Genomic DNA, 25486 nt, shown 5'->3' with positions numbered 1-25486 from the left:
AGGGGATTAGAAGTGAAACAGATCGAATCGGAGCAGTTCAGAAAAACTGTTAAAACCAATTAGCGTCGACGACCCAAAGGACGACCGTCGACACGTCGACGAGCCGTCGTCTGGCACCGTCGACGAGGTTCTGCAATCAGACATCTCAAGCGGCATGTCGACGGACCGTCGACACGTCGACGACTGTCGACCCGCGGATCTGGAAGTTTCCAGCTCTTATTATAAATATAAGACCCCACACTTTTATTCCATTATTCTCCCAAAAACAGACCCTACATCTCTCTAAAATTCTCCAAAACCCTCCCTCCATTTCTACAACAAATCTATACCAAAAACCAAGATCAAAAGCAAAGATTAAGAGATCCATGTGCTAAGAAGCCTATTAGGGTTTGAGAAGAGTAAGAATTTCTTGGTATTCAAGTGGGGGTTTTCATTCTAATGGAGTAGATTAACTCAAGGCTTGTTCCTAAGTGATTAAGGTGAGTTTTATGTTTATTTCTCGTTATTGAGAATATTGAAGGGTTAAAAGACTTGAATTATGGAAGAAAGTGGACTATGAGCTTAAATATGGAAATAATGGTATGTTGGGTAGTAAGTTAATGTGAATCATGACTCTTAGTATAAGGTGAATATAATCTCATTATAGATGATGCTAATGACGTTGAAGAAATGTTATGTGAGGAATAAAATCATGACTCTTAGTATGAGGCGAATATAATCTCGCTATAGATGATGCTAATGACGTTGAAGAAATGTTATGTGAGGAATAAATATGATGTCGTATTATAATTATGGTTATGGGTACCCTTGAAGGGGGATTTGTAAGAATTGAATAATGCTTAGCTTAAGGAGGTTATTGATTAGGGTATTGTGGGTGTTGTTGTTGATGGTTGGGAATTGTTACAATGGGAGAAAGTGGTTGAAACAATAGGGATATTGCCCAATTTTCGTTAGCTCTTAGTCACTCTAGCTTAAGCTTAAGTATGTCTTTAATTATCTAATCTTAGTACGAATTCCCTTGAAGGTAGAATCGTAAGCTTGGGAGGCACGCAATTAGACGATAGAGTTGAAGAGATACAAAGGTATGTAAGGCTAATCCCTTCTTTTCTAAGGCATGATCCTTACAGTATGATTTCCTTATCTTCCATAACTCTCTTATAATCCAAAAACTATGAGTCTATGATTAATAAGAGCTTCTCATGAAATCAAGACAAGAGAGGCGTTATGAATATGACAATGACACCGCTAAGGCGAGCGTCTTGAGATAACACCATGCCTAGATGTCCCAAAACCAAGGGATTTTTAGCGAAGAACAAAAATTAAAGACCACCAATTTGAGGGGCAAAAATTAAAGACCAGTGCCTTTGAAGGGTAATCGTGCAAATGATTTTTTGTGCGGATTGCCCTTCAAAGGCACTGGTCTTTAATTTTTACCCCTCAAATTGGTGATCTTTAATTTTTACCCTTCGCCTAATACCCCGAGGTTCTGAGTCCGAACCCCAATTAAGTAAATATATATATATATATATATATATATATATATATATATATATATATATATATATATATATATATATATATATATCACAAGGTAGAGGTTTGTAGCAAAGTTAGGCCTATTAGGGCAAAAGTTAGGCCTTAAGGAAAACATTTACCTAAAATTAGACCTTAAGGCAAATCTCTGCCTTAATCCTAATTTTTGCCCAAAATTAAGCCTATTCGACCAAAAGTTAGGCCTTAAGGTTTTAAGGTAGAGGTTTGTAAAATTCCAACAAAGTAAAAAAAAAAAAAAATGCCTGTAGAGGTTTGCCTTATGCCTTAAGACAGAGTTAGGCAAAACTCTGTCTTACGAATCCAAACTCTACCTTGCAATTTTTTGTTTTTTAATTTTGACTGAGCGGGAGTTGAAATCCGAAACCAGGAAATTTTTAGCGAAGGGCAAAAATTAAAGACTTAGTGCCTTTGAAGGGCAATCGTGCAAATGACTGGAAAAGCTTCGTTTGAAACTTGGACCCATATGTAGGGAACCCATATTATACCCGCATTTTATCTAGGTTGAAGCCCATTTTTTGCACGGATTATCCTTCAAAGACGCTGGTCTTTAATTTTTGTCCTTCGCTTAAAAAAATTATCGAAAATACCCCGAGGTTCTGAATTTGAATCCCCACTCAGTTTTTTTTTTAAAAAAAATCGTGTAGGCAAGGCTTCGAGAAAAGTTCACCTTATAAGGCAGAATTTTAAGACACATTCTGCATTAAGGCAAAAGTTTGGCTTGCGAAATGAAACTCTGCCTTGCGATTTTTTTTAAAAAAAATTTATACTGAGCCGGGTTCGAACCCAGAACCTCGGGGTATTTTAGGCGAAACACAAAAATTAAAAAACCACCCCCAAATAAGGACAATCGTGTAAATTGTCCGGTTGAAGCCCCATTATCTGACCCGTTAAAACATGGACAGGTTGATAAAATATGGGCTCATTTTGCCAACACTACGTATGCCTGTTTGAGATACATTTTTCGCTATCACAAGTGTTCCAACCTTCCAAATAGAGTGTATGAACAAACTAGGAATCTCGCTAGGATAGTAGTAAATTTCTGAGAATTGTGGGAGGATAAGAGTGTTTCCACCCGTTCTGCCACTTAAATATTAAGACAATGAACAGCTAAAATTTAACCAGCTGGTAATGAGAAAAGATGGTTACTAACCACTTGCCTAATTTTCCTAGGGAAAACCATTAGTCTTGTTCCATTGGTAAAACAGAAAGGTTACTGTCACCTTTTACTTGAGCTTCCAATCCAACCTGTGGGGCAGAGCTCATGAGCTTCAGCAGCGTAGTTACCTTCCGGTTGCTACACTACAATGTGTATCTTTGCAGTTCACATTCTACCAACTCACACCCTGCCTGACACGAAGCAACTATGGAGGAGAAAATCCTCCTTTGTAAGTCCTTGAAATCCACTGCAAGCTTTACATCCCAACTTGTGGTCTCCCTGACATGTTAAAAGTAAAATTTTGCTTAGGCCAATGGAATGGAATTCATCTCTCTGGAGTGACATAATGATGATGTCTGTCACCTGTTATCAAATTCAGGATCTCCTAGTCCATCCCTCATATCTTCGAACAGAGAACAAAGGTCTCTAAGTATTTCGAGTTCAATTTCCAAGTTCTCTGGTGTCTGTAAAGGGAAATATATGCATTTCAGGCGAGGCATATTCATGGTCGAGATATAGCTGATTAGATAAGAGGACGAAGAACTTGGATAAAGTTAAGGAAGTATGCAACATATATAAGGGTACGGGGTAAAGAAAAGTCATGACATAGAAAGCTAACGTGGGATTACAAGGGTCATTGACTGCAAGAACGGATTCCGAGATCTACGCATACGATCCAGCAGAGGAGGTGGTAACCCATAATGGAAGATGCTGTGATTCTCTGAGAACCAGGTGCCCCGTACCATATGGGATGTCCAATCAGATGTAGGGTCTGTGTCTGCACAATCTTCATTACTTGCAACGTCAATATCTGCCAGACAAACATGCCCTTGTTCAAATAATAGTTACAGGAGACAGGAGTGGCCATGAATTTTTTATATTTAGGTGTAAAGTGATCACGACATAGAGGAAATTACCTAGCGGAATCACATCATAGTAGTTATCTAGTTGTGGTAGAAAACCATAGAAGGTCAGTAGATGAGAACTAGAGAAGCTCCCATAGCCAAGAGAACATTGTTCTCCTGCATTGCACGACCTTGACAAAGGAAATTTTATAGAATTTGTCGTGGAATCTACTTTTCCATAGTGCATTATGTGTGGACAAGTCTGAAGGAAAGATAAATGAGCAAAAACCAGAAAGATGTCAAAATTTATATGCGAATAACCTGATTTACTGAAGAACCTGATTTACAACATGTTCTGTACTACTACACATAAAATACTCAGAACACAACATATATTCCTATTTATTGATATTTAAACTTTTGGACACACGGATAGCATGTTACAAGAGCTTAAGTCAGCAAGCAACACTCCAGCTCCGCTCACATCAAACAATTTCACAAGATTAGAGTTCACCGTTACCAACAATATAAAGCACATGAATGGAAAGGAAAAATACTGCAGGGAAGAATAAACTTACTGAATGATTAAGAAACCCTGCAACTGGAATCAAGCAGGTCCTTAGTTTTCCATCACTAAACAAAATTTTCATGCTATTAGAGTACCAAAGTTCACAAGACCATAAGAACTGCTCCCATCTGTACTGCTCCGGAGGAAATACATCTGGGTGATCATTGCATAGGGATGGAAATAATTCATCATATTGAGCACGCAAGTGCTGCAGGAATATTGTTCAAATCATGCGGGGAAATGGGACATAGAGTAAACGAAAGACGAGTTCAGAAATACAGAGCATTAAGAAAGTGTCACCAAGCCAACTTGCATTGCTCGAGCCAGTCACATATTCTAATGACATTTGAAACTAGTACAACAACATACCCACTGTAATCCCACAAGTAGGGTCTGGGAAGGGTAGAGTGTACGCAGACCTTACCCCTACCTTGGGAGGTAGAGAGGATGTTTCTGATAGACCCTCGGCTCAAGGAAAAGCAATCCAAGCAGTTCGGAAAAAGAACATTGGCAAGAAGTACGGGATGTTAAAAGGAAACACTTCTGGCAAACCAATTACGGGATGTTAAAAGCAAACACTTATGGCAAACCAATTATAGAAAAAAGAACTTACTACCATTGCTAACTGAAGGAAGATGGTATAAAAATTCAACTGATTGAGTGATATCCAAAAGAATAACAGTTCTCAAATAAAATGAAGAATCTCAAATGTAACTGATCTTTTAACACCATACTGATGCTTGTAGACATGTACTAATTAATAGTCATTAACCATTAAAAAATGGCTCCATCTTGAATGAAAGAAGAGCTCTGTATTGGGACTGGCTGGGTTAAACCAGCTTGTTAACATGTTATCACACTCATATTAGCAACAAGAAAATATGCCTCCTTTTTTTCGCTGAACAAGTTTATGCAGTCTCTGGAGAATTTCACTGTTCTATGAGCATACTAGCCTAAAAACAAAAATATATATATAAAAATAAATGAGCATACTAGCCTAAAGTAAATTGGATCAAAGACTGAAACCTCTTTTGCTTGGACAATCTCTTCTAGCAGCAAGGTTCCATCTAAAGCCATTATAGCTTCCATTCCAAAACTCAAACCTGTATTGTATAAACAACCAAAAGGATGTCATATAACGCCTGAAGCTGAACCATAATGGACACCGCAAGAAAGGGTAAAAAAGGAGCAAACAATAAAATTAGAAGAATATAGCTTCAAATAAGTACAATGATATATGTAAGTTAACAAGAATGTGGAGTAATTTCCTTGTCATCTATTCCACAATGTGATAGGTACATATACATTTACTGCTATATTAATTAAGAAAATAAACAAAAGAGAAATTCTATCAATCCCTAAATATATGCTATGCATTGCTATGTACATTATACAGAAGAGTGTCCACATGCATTCTCTAACACTCCCTCAAGCTGGAGCATAGATATTGATCATGCCTAACGTGTTACAAAGATAACCAACTTGGGCTCAACCAACGTCTTCGTGAATAAATCAGCTAGTTGCCCTCCTGTTTTCACGTAGTCAGTGGAACAAGTTCTCCTCAATCTTCTCACGAATAAAATGACAGTCAACCTCAATATGTTTAGTTCTTTCAGAATAAACCGGATTTGAGGCGATAGGAAGGGAAGCTTGATTATCACACAAAAGTTACACTGGCATAGTATGATGGTTCGACTCAATTTCAATTAAAAGATGATGTATCCACATAATCTAACATGTTGACTGTGCCATAGCTCTGTATCCGGACTCTGCACTCAAAACGAGATACAACATTTTTTTCTTGCTTCTCCATGATACCAAGTTTCCACCAACAAAGACACAATAAGTGGTAGTAGACCTTCTATCAATCTTGGATATATCCCAATCTACATCTGCAAAGCACTCAACCCGACAATTTCCATTATTGCTATATAATATGCCAAGTCTAAGTGCTCCTTGTAAGTAACATAGGATTAGCTCCAGAGTTGCCCAATGTTTGACGGTAAGGTGGACATGCACTGGCTACCTACACTTATTGCAAAAGCAATATCTGGACGAGTCATAGTAAGATTAGTTTAATTTCCTGACTAACCTCCTGGATAATAAAAGGGATCATCATCACCTTTCACAAGATGCACATTGGGACCATTGGACTACTGCAAGGCTTAGCTGCCAACTTTTCAGTTTCTGCAAGTAGGTCAAGAACATATTCTCTGAGACAGAAAAATTCTTTTCTTGCTCCTAGAAACTTCTACTCCTAAGTAGTATTTCAGTTGCCCTAAATCTTCTGTATGAAACTTAGTCGGCAAGAAAGACTTGAGTGAAGAGGAGATCCTTACCGGTTAACTCCTTGTAATGATAATGTCATCCACATGTACAATACGGAGGATAATGTTAACTGCAAATTTCCTATAGAAGAATGATTGATCAAAAGTGCTCTTCTTCAACCCAAATCCATGAACAACCTCACTAAATTTGCTAAACCAAGCTCTGGGACTCTGCTTCAAGCCATATAATGATTTCTTCAATGGCATACTTTCCCATACCTCCCTTGAGCAACAAAACCAGATTGTTGCTCCATATACACTTCTTCTTGAAGATCACCATGAAGAAATGCATTCTTCATATCCAACCGATGTAAAGGCCAATTCTAAGAAGCAGCAAAGGATATAAATAAGCGGACAGAAGTGAGTTTGGCCACCAAAGAGAGTCTGAATAATCCACATCATATGTATGAGCATACCCTTTAGCAAGTATGGCCATACAATCATCAAGATTAACTTTGACTGCAACGACCCATTTGTGATTTTCATCCAAGGAATGTATCTCCTTAAGCATTTCCTCAGCCCACCTAGGATGACTCAAAGCCGCCTCCACTATTTTGGGTATAGAGATAGGATTTAGAGAGGCTATCAAAGAGCTAGACATGCGAGAAAAGTGATCATATGAAACATAATTGACAATGGAATAAGTTGATTGCGTTGACGTGCACCTTTGCGAAGAGCAATGTGAAGGTGAAGATTTTCCGAAAGAGGATAAAGTGGAGAAGAATATGATGGCGAAGGAGCTAGTGTGGGACATGTATCATTAGTCTCTCTCCTCCTCGAATAAACTTGACAAAAATGTAGTCTTGTTGAAGCAAAAGGTGCAATTGTTGACTCATGAGGTGCAACAGACGGTTGCTGCTCACTAGAAGGACCAAAAGACATAGGAGGTACATCATCCTCTAATTGTTTTGTCGAAGCATCTGGAGCTATAACTCGGTAGACTAATCACTCAACTTCCACTCCCTGACTTGTAGAAATTAGTGGTGCATAGAAAGTGGTGTATTATTTGAAAATACTACATCAGTTCATACCATATATCAACAAAGTACAAGAGAGTAACAATGATACCCCTTCGGAAGACGAGAATAGCCCAAGAAAACACACTTCAAGGCCTTCAGGTCTAACTTAATAACAAATGATCGTACATCTCAAACATAACATGTGCTTCCAAACACCCTGGGCTCCACCGGAAATAGTAACTTATATGGAAAGAGAATATTGTATGGTATACCACAATTAAGCAGAAGGCATCCGACTAATCAGAAAATAAGCTACAAAGATTGTATCAGCCAAAAATTGTTGAGGAACTTTTATTTGGAACAGAAGTGCCCGAGTTGTTTCTACCAAAGGGTGAATCGAGACAATACAATTGATGAATATTCTCGTGTTATCTTATGTAGGACTTGAATGAAGTATTATCACTCCTAAGAATGCGCACTGGAGCATTGAATTGGGTCTTGACTTCAGCACAAAAGGCACAGAAGTGGAAAAACCTCACAGAAGTGGAAAAACCTCTCAAGTACAACAACAACGTACCTAGTGAAATCCCACAAAGTGGGAAAATGTGGTGACAAATGGAGGGACGAATTGGAGCAACAAAGGGCTAAATCTCAGTGGATCGTGGTAGCAAGGGCACTCTACCACTTACAATACTCCGTCGCGTACTTAAGTCTGTCTGCAAAGGATTCTACCTGCCGCTCAATGGTAATTGTACTTCAAGGCGGTCACCGCGACTCTTCCGTCGCGATGACTTAGCCAACGACACGTGCCCTCGGGGAACCAGAGCCCCTATTGCTGGTCAGCAAGCAGATGGTGGGTCATGCGTTGCTTCTAGCCCGGATTCTGACTTAGAGGCGTTCAGTCATAATCCAGCACACAGTAGCTTTGCGCCACTGGCTGTTCAACCAAACGCGATAACCAATTGTGTGAATCAACGGTTTCTCTCGTACTAGGTTGAATTACTATTGCAACACTGTCAACAGTAGGGTAAAACTAACCTCTCTCACGACAGTTCTTCATAAAGTAAATCCAAGTTATCCAAGAAAATTCATTCACAAAGGTAACAAAATACTTATGTCCAGTTTTGGACACAATTGAACATGGTCCCCAAAGATTAGAATGAACTAACTCAAAAGCAAACTCAGCTTACTTATTTACGGCTGAACCCATCGGAAGACACCCATGGTTGACAACATCTTTCACTTAAGACACCTCAACTAAACCTTATTTCATTTGGACACCTAGGATAGGGCTCGACTGTGTCATTTAGACACTTTTCGCTGACTCAGCTAAATATGTAAAGTGTGTGTAACACACTCGCCGATGACGTGGCAAATTAGTCAATTAACTGATTACATGTGGCATTTTGAGTCTGAAATAATAGTTAAAAATGAATTATGAGGGAAAAAAATTCCAAAAAACTAAAAAAAAAAAAAAAAAAATCTAAACCCCAACCCCACCTACCCAGCCCCTTTTTTCCCTTTCTAAACATAGTTCTTGCAGGAAAATGAATAGTTTTTGCCGGAAAATTATGACGGTGAACTTTTTTTTAAAAAAAATCAGATTTATTTTCTTTTTTTGGGCTGAAATTTTGTACTAATTCTAAGATAATTATTTATTTATCATTACGTTCTAAATTTTGAAAGAATTAAATCTGATGTCAAGCTACAATAGGTTAATTTGAGTATAGTCTTAGAGAATTTTAGAAAGCCTTTTTATGTGTAATTACTATTTTAAAAGAACTTCCACTCAGATTTTTAGGTCTTTTCTTTTCTTTTTTCTGAAAAGGCCGTTTTGTCAAGGCTTGTAATTTGATACAGTTCTGCACTCTACACAAATATGCACTCTGCCTATATAATTACATTTGAGGAAGAATGGTAGATATTGTTGGGAATTATATAGATTCTCCGAAACTTAAAACTCTATTTGAGTATATCTCAGAAGGGTCAATCCTTGAACCATTTACTGATGCATCTTGATCAATACTTCTAGCTGAAGTCATGTCCAGTTGCCTTCGTTTGGATCGAGACCTTACTGACTCTTCCTTGTCAAGGCTTTGATAATTGAAATTGGAATGGAGATTGAACGAAACAGTTTTACTTTAAAAGTTCGTTGTTTTTGGCTTTTTGTCAAAGTCAACCACTGAAAATTTTCTGGGAGGGTGGCCTGAGAAGAAGACGAACAGGGGGTGGGCTAATTTTTTTTTCTTTTTTGGCTGAAATTCTTTTATATAAAAATCTAAATTCATTTTTTATTTTGATTTTGATTTTATATAAAAATTGCCACATGTTCTTAGAAAATGGCGGTGTTCTTCATTTTTCCGGTGAGCAAGATAATAATGGTGGAAGGTTTATTAATGGTAGACTATTAAGTGAAGAAGAAAGAGAAAAGGAATAAACAAGAAGAAGGAGGAGGAGGAAATAAAAGAATAAAAAAATAAAATATCTGTTTTTTTAGCCTTTTCACACGCTTTTTTTGTGTGAAAATCATACAGATTGCCAAGTTAGCGAAAAGTGTCCAAATGGCACAGCCGGACCCTACCACAGATGTCTAAATGGAACAAGGTTTAGTTGAAGTGTCTAAGTGAAAAATGTTGTCAACCACAGGTGTCTCCCGATGGGTTTAGCCTTTATTTACCCTTGGACTTAATGGACTGCGATGATGTTTTGCAAATTGAAACAACTCACAATCCAATGAGGGAACATCATGAAACTGAAGACAAAGCTTCTTCAACTAGAGAGAGGGGAATGTCCTAATAAAAATGTGCTTCAAACAGAGAAGTGACACTAGATCATGCAACAAACTGAGGCCCCCATTCAGTGAGGATGTAGAGACCATCATACAAATGTCCTTTACCAATAATCTGCTTCGTCATAAAATCTTGAAGCAAACAATTGTCGGGGAAAAATGACATACAACAATTTAGCTCCTTGGTAAGTTTACTCCCAAAGATTAAACTAAATGTGATATTTGGTAGACTTAATACGGATGATAGGGTAGTTGAGGTGGTTGGTCTAACAGTATCAGATCCCACAACGTTACAGGTTGACCCATCATCCGCTACAGTCACAAAAGAGGATGATTTGTGTGAATGAAAACTAGAAAACATATTAGGAGTACCTGCCATGTGCTCCGTGGCACTAGAATCAATCACCATTTGTTTGAAGAGGAGATAAGACATATTTTACCTGACTCAACCAAGTGTAGAAACAGAAGTAAATTCCTTCAATAATTTTTTATACTGAGAATCTCGCAAACTGATCAGCTGGAACCAAAACTGTTACTAGGAGCAGTCATTTTTTTTGCCACTAACTCACAGTATCAAAATAAAGTGAAGAGAAAATCAAGAGAATGCCTCAATACAAATACCCAGAGTCAGGCAAGATCAGTCCAAACTATCAACGCAATCAGACTTAGTTGCAAAATGCTCCACACAAGCAACCTACTCGATCAGCAACAGAAAGCCCAAAGTTGCAGACAAAATTGATCCATCTAGGAATCAATGAACAATGAGGGAGTAACGGAAGTCGAACAACACCAAAATGAATTGTGAAACCAAAATCCTCTGAAAATGATCAATAGAATTTAACCCAAAGAGTCTCGGCTTGAAAAGAAAATTGACAGCAATAACCTGATTTGCATATCTGAAATTTATGTAGCCAAGGCTGTGAATCCACGAATCTGTCTCCACACAACTTTGGATGATCAGAAGAGTACCAAGGACGGACCGGAAATGGAGAGGTGAGGCTGGAAACTAGAGTAGGAGCAGATTCTGCTGGAGCACGCGCCTCCGCGCTCCGGCGCATGGGAGACAGCTGCAAAGTATAGGTGGCGCGTGAGCCTCAGACAAAGCTCACCCAATCACATAAAATGGAGTTCGATGGTTGGAATCCTCTTTGCTGGCGGTGACATAAACCAGTCACTCTTTTAGGGTGACCTAAATAACCATACTCTTTTCTCAACAAGCAGATTTCGAAATTCTTGAGCAAAATTTGAAGCCCTAGTGGCTCTAATACCATGCAAGGGAACAAGAATGTGGAGTAATTTCCTTGTCATCTATTCCACAATGTGATAGTTATATATAAATTTACTGTATGCTAATTCAGGAAACAATCAAAAGAGAAATTCTATCAATCCCTGAAGATATGCTATGCTATGTACATTATACAGAAGAGCGTCCACATGCATTTTCCAATAATATATAGACCACACCGTTGTACTTCAATATGTCAAACTCTTGAGCAATTTTCTTTTTTTCTATCGAGTGGGTAAATAGACTGGATGGAAGGAGCAACAGCTATACTTTAAATAACACAAGGATGTTGATAATTTATACAATCAGAACGACACATGCAATTCTGAAACCAACTGCGCACCTGGGACACACACATACATATACATAAACACACACACACACACACACACATGTAAATTATGCACTTATGGATCAGCAAGCTAAGGTTGGTAACTGCTCAATGCTCACAAGACGGGGACAAGTATAGAGGAAGGTCTAACTCCATATTAGACGGAATTACAAACCAACATACTTTATTCAATTCGATAAAAACATTGTTTTAAGAGACAAACCTGTATTAAATACCTCCGGCAGTGTATCAAAGTATAACTTAAACTTGGAATCAGGGTTGTGCTTCTCCTTCATGCTCCACAACAGTAACATTGTTTCTGCTGACATGCCCTTGACCTTCTCCAAAATGGAATACTGCCACATAAATGAAAAACTTGTTAGCCACTCCTCTTATAAAGATTGTCAGTGGTATGGTATAAATCTATATACACTCTTCTCAGCTTTTCATGCCGATAAAGCATGAGAATTTGCAGTTGAGAGGTTTAATGATAGAAGTTGAACTACTGTAGATTTTTTATAATGGATTTCATCTATATATCATTTCTCCCAATTAAAGAATGGACGTAAAGTTGCCTCATTAAGCCTAATTTGTGCAGGGTTCTCTACTCTAAAAATAGGACTCTTCGTACCTTACTTTCACAAATTTGATAAATAATGTTTTTATCAGTTGTTCTACCTCTGCCTTTTATTCTTCTCAATCTTATTATATTTTCTTCTTTCTCTTTCTATTCTTCTCCCTTTTCCCTTTTCCCTCTCCCTTCTAGTGTTACATCAGTCTTGTTACTTGTGAGAATCTTGTAAATATTCTAGGATCCTGTAATTATGTAATCGATCCAATTCTCCTTTCTTAGAATATGTACACTTAGCTATTTAAATCCCAATAACTTGAGGGAACAATTAAGCAGTGTTTACACTCTCAATATCTGCCTCCCTGTTTCATCTCACACATCATCAAAGCTTTTGTGAGTTACTAGGGGTTGTGCATTTACCAGTGATATCAGGAAGAATATAAATAGTCGTTGTGCAGTTATTCCTTCTTTTTCCTGCAACTATCTCGTCCTGCTTCAATTCTGCGGGTGTTACGCATCAACCAACATAACAGTCAGACTCAGCACATCCCAGTGACAAGGACCAATGAACCAACAACCCCACCGGAGTTGTCACGCGCCTCCATGCGCCGGGAAGAAGTCAAATTTTTCTGGCTTGATCTGTCCATGCGCCGGCATGTGCATGTAATTCCGACAACTTTCCGGTGAGGTTCCTTCTTTTGTGGTGCTCGCCTCTTCATCCCGAGCTAGTTCATCCAATTTCCGCTACAATCCAGCCACCGAGCTAGTCTAATAGGGACAGTTCAGTTTTCCGGCAGAGTTCTTTAATCGGCGAGATTTATTGATTTTCGGCCACTTCAAGTGAAGTTCTTGGTTTCTTAGAGGTCGCCTTCCCCTTTGCATCCCCATCCAACTGAAAATCTCCAATTTCTTCCATCGGCATAAGAGTCGGAGTTGAAATTCTGCCGGAAGTGAAAAACAAAGAACAGTTTTTGATCTTAAGTCTGATCTGGCATTCCAAAGTTGACCAGATAAGTATTTGCCGAGAATTTGAGAAATTGGGTGTAGCAAAATTGGATCCAACGGTATGAATAGTTGGATTGTTTCTATACTGGATTATATTTAGTGCCTTCAGTAGAAAGCACATAAACAGACATCCTCTCAGACAGCTTCGGTCATTCAGGCAGATACTAGCGTGACTTGTTTCTCTCAATCTCTCTCTCCCAGTAGTTGGGTTATTGATCAGGTGTCTCTGATTACAATTCTGGTAATAAATATCTTTAAACTACTATTTCTTAGCCTCGGTCTCTCCCCGCGATCAGAAATTAGTCGCTTAGCCAAATCACTTAACTGCTCTATACTATTTTTTGATGACTTTGCTTTCATATAGGAAAGCAGCATGGGTAGAAACATCAGTACCAGGCATGAAACACATGGACTTTGTTACCTTATCCTTCGCAAGTCACTCACATCTTGTTCTACTTCAACAGCTTGTCCTGTTGCTGATTCACCCAATTTATCACATAAGACGGTTGGGGCATCACATTTCATCAGAACTTCAGAAAATGGCACCTAGTTTGTCGCATTTGTCTACTTTAGAGTGTGAGTCATGTCAACTCGGTAAGCATACTCGCTCTCATTTCCCTCAACGCCCGAATAATCAAGCAGAGATGCTTTTTATTTTAGTTCATTCAGATATTGAGTCCTAGTCAGGTCAGTTCTACTTGGGATTCCGTTACTTTGTTTCATTGATGATTATTCCAGGCACATTAATTGATCTGAGTTGTTTTCTGTTTTTCAAACTTTCCACGCTGAAATCAAAAATCAATATGGGGTTTCTATTCTTACATTTCATAATGATAATGCCTAGAGTATTATCCTCTACATTTCAGTAGTTCATGGACTCTGATGGGATCATTCATCAAACATCTTATCTTTACACATCTCAACAAAATAGAGTAGTTGAAAGGGAGAATAGGCATCTCATTGAGACCGCTCGTACCCTACTCATACAAATGCAGTTCTCATATCTTCTTATCTTATGAATTGTATGCCATCCTCAGCTATCCAGAATCAAGTTCCATACTCTGTTTTGATTCCCCACTGACCTTTGTCCTCTCTTCCACTTGTTTTGATTCCCCACTGACCTTTGTCCTCTCTTCCACTTCGTGTCTTTGGGAGCACATGTTTTGTTCATAACCTTACTCCACCCCTTTCTCTTAAATGTGTATTTCTAGGTTACTCGAGGGTGCATAAGGGATATTGATGTTATTCACCTGACCTCCAGCGGTGTCTTATGTCTGCAGATGTTACCTTCTTTGAAAAGCAACCATACTTCATAGGTCCAGGTGATCACTTAGACATCTCTGGGTGTTACCAGTTTCATCTTTTGGAGATTCAATCACTGTCTCTCCATCTTCCTCCACAGCTTCGCCATCTACAGCTGTAGCTCCAATTCCACCACCTTCAGCTCCAGTTTCATTCCAACCTTCTACAGCTCCACGACTCTTGATTTTTCTCAGCATCGATCCTTCACCTACTTTGGTCTTGTCTCTTACTAGTCCATTGATCGCACTCCGGAAAGGTATTCGATCTACTCGTTATCTCAATCCCCATTATACATGCTTGAGTTATCATCGTTTATCATCACCCCTTATGCTTTTGTGCCTTCTTTTTCTCTATTTCTATCCCTAAGCCCACAGGTGAGATGAAGTGTTATCTCATCCTCAATGGCGACGGCTATGATCAAAGAGATGTTAAGAGTTTAAATTTGATAAGTGGCTAGCATGCAAAAGCCAAAATAGTGAAATCTAATAGTTGAATTTTTTGAGCAAGCAAAGTAAGGAGAAAAAGCATAAAATGATTCAACCAACAAATGCCCATAACATTGAAAAAGTGTACCATGTCATATTCATGCACAAGATTCTCTGAAATGACAATGGATAAAGGGATCTCCAAGGCAATGTCTCCAATTCTCATATCTTGTCTTGCAACAGCTCCTCTTCCAGCTCCTTCAAAGTCTGCATCACAAGAAATGTGCAAAGGAAATGAAAATAGTATTCTACTTTTTTCAATCAAGATTTTTTTTTTTTTTTTTGAAACAGTTAACATTCTATTATAGACAAAAGCTACACCAAAAGTTGTACTTCAATAATACTTACAAGTAGTGGTTACAAAGGCAAAACCTACAACCTAGGACCTTCAAAGACAATCTAAAACACTGACAATGTCCTCAGCCTCTTGAGGAAGGTCATGAATACACCAAATAGAAAAACACTAGATAATTCATTTTCAATTTCTGAAAGGAGACACTCTTGTTTTCAAAACATCTCTGATTTCTCTCCTTCCAAATTGTCCACCAAATGCAAGCTGGGACAATCTTCCATCTCTCCCTGTGTCCTGACATATTCCCATCTTTATTCCAACAAGCTAGAACATCCAATGTACTCCTTGGCGTAGTCCACCTGATTCCCCTCAAATTGATGAATATCTGCCAAAGTTGTTGTGTCACTTTATAGTATAAGAAGAGATGGTTTATTGTCTCTGCTTCAGTTTCACAAAAAAAGCATCTGGAACAAAGCTAAAGGCCTGTTTTCATAAGTATGTCCTGAGTTAGGACAGCTTGTCTAGCCACTAACCAAGAAAAACATGCCACCTTGTATGGAATCTTTCACTTTCCATGTCATCTTCCAAGGCCAAAACCCAGGTTGAGGCCTTATATATTGTAAGCACCTCTAAGCAGATTTGACAGAAAAAGCCCCTTTCTTCTCCTTCAGCCAGACTAGACTATCTTCAACAACAACAACAACATACCCAGTGAAATCCCACAATGTGAGGTCTGGGGAGGGTGAAGTGTACGCAAACCATACCCCTATCTCGGAAGACAAGGAGGCTGTTTCCGAAAGACCCTCGGCTCAAGAGAAATCACAACGAGAAAGGTTAGATAAGCACAAGCAGTTCAAAGCAGAATGCAAATGAAACTAAAGAAAGCGAATAAGTCAAAATAAAGCAGTCTGAAAAAGAAAAAAAAGAAAAAAAGAACAGTAGCTACCACAGATAAATAAGATAATCGAAGTACTAGAAACCACATATAGTAGCAAGAAACAAAGGGCAATAGACTATAGATCGAAACGACGACTACCTACTAGCCTTCTACCCTAATCTGAGTCCTCCAAAACCTCCTATCTAAGGTCATGTCCTCAGTAAGCTGAACCTGCGCCATGTCCTATCTCAGCAGCTCTCCCTAATATTTTTTCGGCCTACCCCGACCTCTTCTGAAACCATCCATAGCTAACCTCTCACACCTCCGCACTGGAGCATCTGTGCCTCTCCTCCTCACATGCCCAACCATCTCAGCCTCGCTTCCCTCATCTTGTCCTCCACTGATGCTACTCCAACCTTATCCCGGATATCTTCATTCCTAATCCTATCTCGCCTGGTGTGCCCACACATCCATCGCAACATTCTCATTTCCGCAACTTTCATCTTTTGGACGTGAGAGCTCTTGACTGCCCAACACTCTGCCCCGTACAACAAGGTCGGTCTCACAACCACTTTGTAGAACCTGCCTTTAAGTTTTAGTGGCACCTTCTTATCACACAGCACTCCTGAAGCAAGCCTCCATTTCATCCACCCTGCGCCAATACGATGTGAGACATCATCATCAATATCCCCATTTTCTTGTATAATAGACCCGAGATATTTGAAACTTCTTTTCTTTGGGATGACCTGGGTACCAAGCCTCACTTCCACGCCAAACTCATGTGTCATGTCACTGAACTTGCACTCCATGTACTCTGTCTTGGTCCTACTCAACTTGAACCCTTTAGACTCCAGAGTTTGTCTCCAAACCTCCAGCTTAGCGTTGACTCCGCTGCGTGTCTCGTCGATCAAGACTATGTCATTCGTAAATAACATACACCATGGCACCTCACCTTGAATTCGCCGCGTCAGACAATCCATCACTAGAGCAAATACAAATGGGCTAAGAGCTAATCCTTGGTGCAACCCCATCTCCACTGGGAAGTACTCCGAGTCTCCTCCCAATGTCCTTACCCTGGTCTTGGCTCCCTCATACATGTCCTTGATCACCCTAGTGTACGCTACAGGTACACCTTTGGCCTCCAAGCATCTCCATAAAACCTCTCTTGGCACTTTGTCGTAAGCCTTTTCTAGGTCGATGAAAACCATGTGCAGGTCCTTCTTCCTCTCCCTATACTGCTCCACCAGTCTCCCCACAAGATGGATGGCTTCTGTAGTCGAGCGCCCCGGCATGAATCCGAACTGGTTCTTTGAAATGGGCACGCCTCTTCTCACCCTCATCTCCCCACCCTTTCCCACACCTTCATAGTGTGGCTTAGCAGCTTGATCCCTCTATAGTTGTTGCAACTTTGAATATCACCTTTGTTCTTATACAAAGGGACCATCATACTCCACCTCCATTCCTCAGGCATCTTCGCCGTCTTAAAAATAACATTAAACAATCCAATCAACCACTCCAAACCTGCCCTGCCCGCACTCTTCCAAAACTCCCCAGGGATCTCGTCAGGACCGGTAGCTCTTCCCCTGCGCATCCTGCGAACAGCACCCTTAACCTCCTCCACCTTTATACTCCTACAATACCCAAAGTCACGACGCCTCTCAGATTACTCCAAATCTCCCAACACAATGTCTCTCTCACCTTCCTCGATCAAGAGTTTATGGAAGTATGACTGTCATCTCCGTCTAATGAGAGCTTCCTCTACCAATACTTTGCCATCCTCGTCCTTGACGCACTTTACTCAATCCAAGTCCCGTGCCTTTCTCTCCCTCACCTTGGCTAGCCTGAACAACTTCTTATCCCCGCCTTTGTCCTCTAGTTCTGCATATAGACGTTCGAAAGCTTCCGTTTTTGCCGCTGAAACTGCCTACTTCGCTTCTTTTCTCGCAATCTTATACCTTTCCCTATTCGTCCGCTTCTCCTCCCCATCTTTGCTGTCTACCAACCTCGCGTACGCCACTTTCTTTGCTTCCACCTTTCCCTGGACTTCTCCATTCCACCACCAGTCCCCACGTCGCCTACCACGGCGACCTCTCGAGACTCCCAGGATATCTCTGTAACACCTCGTACCTTTAACGTAAGCTTTAACCATGATCCTAGACTTGAAAAATCAGATAAAGAATGTGGGAATTGGAATTTTCCTGTTCAGTTGTGAGATAGTGGTTTACGCCCATGAACAGTGAACGTATTTCAGTTTACGGGCCGTAAACCAGGTCGTAAACTGGTACCAAGGATTTCTGAGCATTCTGGAATTTGGTAGTTGAATGTCATATGGTTAAATACGGACCGTATTTCACTATACGGCCCGTATTTCAAATCGTAAACTGAAACCAAGAATTTCTGAACATTTTGGAATTTGGCATTTTGATGTCACATGGTTAAATACGGACCGTATTTCAGTTTACGGCCCGTATTTCAAAATGTATTTGGAATTTGGGAAAACTTCCTTGATGAAAGTTGTAGAGCTTTGAAATACCTTTCCAACGGTATATTATGGGCGTCAAACGGACATCTGTGCAAAGAGTTATGGCCATTTTACTGAAGAGACGCAGTGCAGTCCATATTGCAAAATACGACCCGTATTGCAGTTTACGACCCGTAAACTGAAAATACGACCAGCACAATGCTGGACGTAAACTGCATTTTCCCAGGACAGTATATATTCATCCATACCAGTTCAAATCATTATTTTTCATTCCTTCAAGCCCTAGAACGACTTTCTACCCTCTCCCATCATCAAGAACACCAAGGTAAGCCTACTCTAATTATTCCAACTCAATTCTAACACCTATCCTTGTAATCTAAATAAGAAATTATCATTCTAAAACTAGGGTTTCCAAGAAAACCCATCTCAAGGTTCAAGAATTCAAGATTTTGGAAATCTTCTTCAAAGCTCAAGTCTTTAATTCAGATTTTGGAGCAATTAAGGTATGTAGAACTTCCATCCACATGTGGGAATCTCTACGTTCTTCCCCATGCTCCGTTTCTTGATATCCATGAAGTTCAAACCCTGGGGCATTAAACCCAACATATTGGTAGCCCGTATTTATGTATTTATGTACATGAATTTTGTATCTATATTCGTTATTGTATTCCTAATCTTCCATTACTGTTATTAGGAACCCTAGCTTAATCTATGAATCATGAATTCTTCCTCATGTGTTCTCATTATGTTTATATGAAACTTTATGATTTTATGTAGCAAGTTACAAGCATGTTTTCAAGTCAGTTATATATATATAATTATGAACTATTGTTATTACTCATGAATCAAGAACATGTTTGCAAGACTATGACAAGTTATCTCATGAAACCATATTACAAGATATTTCATGAAATCATGTTTACAAGTTATTTCGTGAAATCATGGTTACAAGTTATTTATAAGTTATTTCACGAAAATCATGGGCTTCTTAGCCAACTATATTATGTTCATGTTTTTGGGAATTGCTTAGTTAACCGAGAAGGCTCAGATAGCCTGAAACTACGTAGCCACCGTAGGATAAGGGTTGTCAGCAAGGAGGCAACACCTTCATTATGCAGTTTGGATCCTTACATGCTTATTATTACTTAAACCTCATATCCCTGGTAAGGTTGTGAGTGTTCTGCTGGTAGGACGCAAGTACCAGACCATGTTGTCGGTTATACTATAGCATTCCCCAGGTTACAAGTAGTTTTACATACAAGTATTTCTATTGATTACTGTTTTAAGACTTCACTCACGTTTCATGTTCATGTTCAAGTTACATTCAGTTTCAGTTCATATCCTATCTATGTTGTGACATGTTCTTCATTTCAGCAGGTTTTACATACTAGTACTATTCACTATGTACTAACGTCCCTTTTGCCGGGGGCCTGCACTTCACGGTGCAGATACCGATTTTCCGGAGCATACATCTGCGCAGTAGGATCACTTCAGATATCAGCTTATTGGTGAGCCCCACTTCTCTCGGGGTTCAACATGGAGTCTGCATTAGTATTCAGTTTATGGTAGTCCAGGGCCATGTCCTGGTAGTTAGTATTCAGACATGTTTTAGAGGTTTCATAGACATATGTTAGTTCACAGAGTCAGTTATGCTTTTATGTTTGCAAACTATTGTGTTTCCATGATATTTCATGCTATGAGATAAATTTCAAGACTTTATTCCGCAAATTACCTTTTCATGATTTATTTAAATTGCATCATATAGATTATATTGTTTTGATGCCCATGTTGACAAGCAAGCCATGAGGTTCGCTCGGACACATGCAAGCAAGGCCCGAGTGCCGTGTTACGCCCAGGCCATGGTTCGGGGCGTGACAATCTCTAGTTGTTTCCCTAATGCAGCTCGCCGTCCTATCCCACATACTGCTCGCGTCCCCCCTACTCTCCCAAGCCCCCATAGCCATCAACTTCTCCCCCATCTCCTGGGCACTCGACAAAGTCAGACTACCCCACCTGATCCTTGGCAGGCCATCCGCGACCCTCTTCCTCTTCTTCCTCGTAATCCCCAAATCCATCACCAAAAGCTTATGTTGGGTTGTAAGGTTCTCACCCGGAATGACCTTGCAGTCTTTACCAAGACCTTTATCCTCTTTTCTAAGGAGCAAAAAGTCTATCTGCGTCGCAACCGTCGAACTACGAAAGGTTACCAAGGGCTGCTCCCTCTTCGGGAAACGCGAGTTGGCTACTACCAATCCAAAGGCTTTAGCGAAATCCAGAAGTGAGACTCCTCCTCCACTCCTGACTCCGAGGCCGAAACCTCCATGCTCTTCATCATAACCCCCCGAGGTTGAGCCGATGTGTCCATTGAAATCTCCTTCTATGAATAACTTCTCGGTGGGCAGTATACCTCCCACCACTTCATCCAAATCCTCCCAGAAGCGTCTCTTCTGCTCCTCATCCAAGCCCGCTTGTGGCGCGTAAGCACTAATAATGTTCAAGGTAAACCCTTCCACAACTAACTTAACCGACATCATCCAGTCATTGACCCTCCTAACCTCTACGGCCTGATCCCTTAGCTCACTATCTACTAAAATGCCTACCCCATTCCTATACATTGACTTACCCGAGAACCATAACTTATACCCGTCCACATCCTTAGCTTTAAATCCTACCCATTTGGTCTCCTTGATGCAAGCTATATTAATCTTCCTCTCCTTAAGAATCTTAACTAGCTCTATGGACTTTCCCGTCAAAGTCCCAATGTTCCAGGACCCTACTCTCAACCTAGACGCTCCCTGACCCCACTTACCCCCTCTAACCCTAGCCCCCGTCCCCGACCGAGAACATGACCCTAGTCTACCATCACTCACTATAGCCACTAAGGGAAATAAAAGCAAATCAAAGATTTATCTAAAACAAACAAGAATCAATACTAAAGCACAGTTATCAAGAGACTATATGCAAGTCAGGTTACTATGACAAGAAAGATAGCACTATAAGCTAAAGGAATAAAGCAAAGAATTTAAAGTCAAGAGTCAAGAATGTGTAGCAGGCAAGATTTAACAAGGTTAAAAGACACATGAATTAATATGAGCCACCAGAGGTACCAACTCCGGGTGAAAACAATTTCAAAACAAAAAAAAACCTGTTCGCCGCCGGAGTACTGTTCACCGCCGGAGCACTGTTCACCGCCAGAAACCCACTGGCGGAGGTTTCCAAGTGCAGAAACGAGAAGACAAGAGGCAAAAAAAACAAATAAAAGAAAGGAAAAGAGAAGAGAAGAGAAGAGAAGAGAGAAGGAGAGAAAAAGAAGAGGGCCTGGCCGGAAAAGTATACCCGCCGGCGGTGGTTCGCTGCCAGGAAGGAGGGGGTGGGGTGGGGTGGGGTGGGGAGTTGTTACCGTTGAGAGAGGGAAGAGAGATAGAGAGAGGGAAGAGAGAGAGAGAGGGAATTTTTATTTTTTATATTTTTTCATCAGTGGAAAAATCCTTGAAAAGTTCAAGGGTGCTATAGAAATCTGTCAACCTCCCCACATCCCAATCATTGAGTAGTCTTCTGAAACTGAGATTCCACCCTTGGTTGTTCCTAGCTTCCAAAATTGTTGCCCTCTTCTGTTGGTTCAAGTTATATATATCACGAAACATATGTTTTAAGGAGTGTTGCCCAATCCAAACATCATTCCAAACGGATGTTTTCCCTCCATTGCCTACTTTGATCCTGGTATTTTTCCACATTTTAGGCCACTGATTCCTGATGGTTCTCCACAAGCAAACACAATAAGATTTTTCACTTCCTTTGTGATCCATTGACGTTACATCCCATATCTTGACAGGACAACCTGTTTCCAGAAAGAAAGACTGTTCATTTGAAACAAATCTCCATAGTCATTTCAGCAGAAGGCTTTGGTTGTGTCCTCAGGTTCTTAATACCCATTCCTCCTGCTAGCTTACTAGTTATGGCTGTCAACCACTTCACCAAATGAATCTTCTTTGTCTCATTGTTTCCTTGCCATCGGAAATTTCTTCTGGTGGCATTCAGTTTGTCAATGACATTCCCTGGCATGGGAAATATAGACATCATATAGGTTGGAATGGCGTCAAGGAACACTATTAATAAGGGTGGGTCTACCTCCCAGAATTAGGTATTGGCTCTTCCAATTAACTAGTTCGTTCTCACATTTCTCCAACACTGTATTCCAGATATTCTTAGATTTACTCTTAGCAGCCAGTGGCATGCCAAGGTGTGTGGTAGGAAGTTCTCCAATTCTGCCTCCCAAGATGTTGGCCATAGCATTAATATTTGGGACCTCATTAACTGGTTACACAAGCTCTTCCCCCAGTTGATGAGAAGTCCAGATATAGCTTCAAAGAGAATAAAAATGACTCTCAGGTATTTCAATTGGTCACTTTCTGCATTACAAAAGATTAGAGTGTCGTCAGCATATTAAAGGTGAGATATTGTCACTCTTTGATTCACCCCAGCATTGGTCTTGAAACCCCTGATTCTGTTATTAATCTGAGCTGTACTCAGCATGTCACTAAGTCATCCCATTGCTAAAATAAATAGAAAAGGGGATAAAGGGTCCCCTTGTCCCAGACCTCTTTCAGAGGAGAAAAAACCAGAAGGTGATCCATTGATGAAGACACAAAACTTGACAGTGCTGGTACAAAATTTAATCGAGTTAATCCATCTACAGCCAAACCCCATTTTCTCCAAAGTCTTCCATAGGAATTCCCAGTTTAAATGGTCATATGCTTTCTCTATGTCAAGCTTACACAAAATTCCAGGAACCTTAGAAATCTTCCTCAAATCCACACATTCATTTGCTATCAAGAAGGCATCCATTATCTGTCTTCCTTTGATAAAAGTCATTTGTGTGCAACCACCAATTTAGACATCACTTTCTTCACCCTGTCAGCAGTTTAGAAATGATCTTGTAACAGCTACCTATCAAGCTAATTGGTCTAAAATCTTTCAGTTCTTTGGCACCCACCTTCTTGGGGATCAATGCTATGAAGGTGGCATTGAAACTCTTTTCAAAATAGCCTTGCTCATGGAAATTCTGAACAGCAGCTTCCACATCCCAACAATGAGAAAAGAAGGCCATAGAGAAACCATCTGGACCAGGGGCTTTATCCCCTGCACATGACAAGACACAATCTTTAATTTCCTGCTCTCCAAAGTGTCTCTGTAGCAAGATATTATCTTCATCATTGATCATAGATTGTACTCTGGGATTGAATTGTGGTCTCCCATGTTTCTGTTCAGAGTATAAATTTTGATAGAAACTAGTGATCTCCTCACTAATCTCTGCTGGTTCATCTACCATAGCCCCATTGATCAGCAGGCTATCAATGTTGTTATACCTCTTGTTAGCAGTTTTATGGAAATACTTGGTATTCCTGTCACCTTCTTTGAGCCCTAAAGCCCTGGATCTTTGTCTCCAGGCCACTTCCTCCCTTTTAAGATTTACGTCAAAACACTGTTAGGACTACCCTCAGATAGGCCTCATCATCAGTCAGAAGTCTTTGGTCTTGTATCAAATCCAATTCAGACAATTGATTTGAGGATGTTTTGTTATTGTAACCCCAAATTACCTTGTGCAGTTCTACTCCATTCTTTTAACTTCACCTTCAAAGCTCTCAGTTTGCAGGATAGGATATAATCTAGCCTACCTACATACACCCCAGCTTCCCACCAAAGCTTTCACTCTCTCCTTGAAATTTTCCGTCTGTGTCCACCAATTCTCATATTGGAAGTAAGAGTTTGTACTCTCCCAGTTGTCACATTCCAGTATCAAAGGACTGCAATCTGATGTGACTCTTCGTAGAACTGATTGCTTGATTTTCCTAAAAGACACTTCTCACTCTTCTGAAATCAAGAATCAGTCCAGCCTTTGCTCCAATGTCATTTCCTTCTCCTTTTTGACATGTAAACTTGCTACCTACCCGTGGTAGATCCTCCAATTCCATGTCCTCTATAAATTCAGACAGATCCTCCATTGCTTTATTAAATCTTGTACAATTCTTCTTCTCAGATGGAAATCTAAGTGTTGAAATCTCCAGAGATCACCCAAGGGCCACTAAAGAGGCTTCTAACTGCCCCTAGTTTCCACCAGACCTCTTCCCTTTCCTCTCCACCATTAGGAGCATAAACACTTGACAAATTCCAACAGAAATCCTGTGATTTGCCACTAGATTTGCAGGTGATACAGTAAGAACCAATCTCACATACTTCTCCCTCCCAAATGCTACTGCCCCAAAGAATAATAATACCCCTCTAGTACCGCTAGCCTTTAGTTGTGCAGACTTCACCCACCTATTAGCCCATAACTTTTTAATAATGTCCCCTATATCACTTCCAGCTTGGATTCTCGAAAACAATACACATCTGCCCTCCATTTGCTCACCATATTTTTTATTTCAGCCTCTTTCTAGGATCATTAAGGCCTCTCACATTCCATGATACTATATTAACCTTCATTGACTAGGTTAGTAAAGCATCCCCCCTACTTCTAGTACCGAAACTCACAAAATTACTGCCCGGTTCTAGATTCTTCAGTTCTTTAGAACCCTTGCCTTTTGGAGTCACTGGAACGATAGCAACAGCCTTTTCTTTAATATCCTGTTGCTTCCCATCAATTTTCATAAATAATTCCA

At 40.0% G+C, this 25486-nt stretch overlaps 1 protein-coding gene across 6 annotated transcripts in view; it reads right to left on the bottom strand.

Moving 5' to 3' along the window:
* LOC132623959 (uncharacterized) overlaps positions 1–25486 on the bottom strand; it is a 46282-nt gene that overhangs the window by 735 nt on the left and 20061 nt on the right. For 2 of the 6 annotated variants that reach the window (XM_060338773.1, XM_060338774.1), the window contains exons 5-12: positions 15265–15383; positions 12037–12169; positions 5150–5226; positions 4134–4331; positions 3628–3817; positions 3340–3521; positions 3074–3174; positions 2495–2989 (exon numbers count right to left, since the gene is read on the bottom strand). In XM_060338773.1, the coding sequence (XP_060194756.1) occupies positions 2854–2989; positions 3074–3174; positions 3340–3521; positions 3628–3817; positions 4134–4331; positions 5150–5226; positions 12037–12169; positions 15265–15383 (1136 nt within the window). In that variant the 3' untranslated portion in view covers positions 2495–2853. Of the gene's footprint in view, positions 1–2494; positions 2990–3073; positions 3175–3197; positions 3230–3329; positions 3522–3627; positions 3818–4133; positions 4332–5149; positions 5227–12036; positions 12170–15264; positions 15384–25486 lie in introns of those variants that run through there. The other 4 variants (XR_009576489.1, XR_009576490.1, XR_009576491.1 and 1 more) reach the window with 4 other exon arrangements.

The sequence above is a fragment of the Lycium barbarum genome, chromosome 12 (assembly GCF_019175385.1).
Source record: "Lycium barbarum isolate Lr01 chromosome 12, ASM1917538v2, whole genome shotgun sequence".
NCBI classification, from domain to species: Eukaryota; Viridiplantae; Streptophyta; class Magnoliopsida; order Solanales; family Solanaceae; genus Lycium; species Lycium barbarum.
This window is presented reverse-complemented; position numbering and strand designations above follow the sequence as displayed.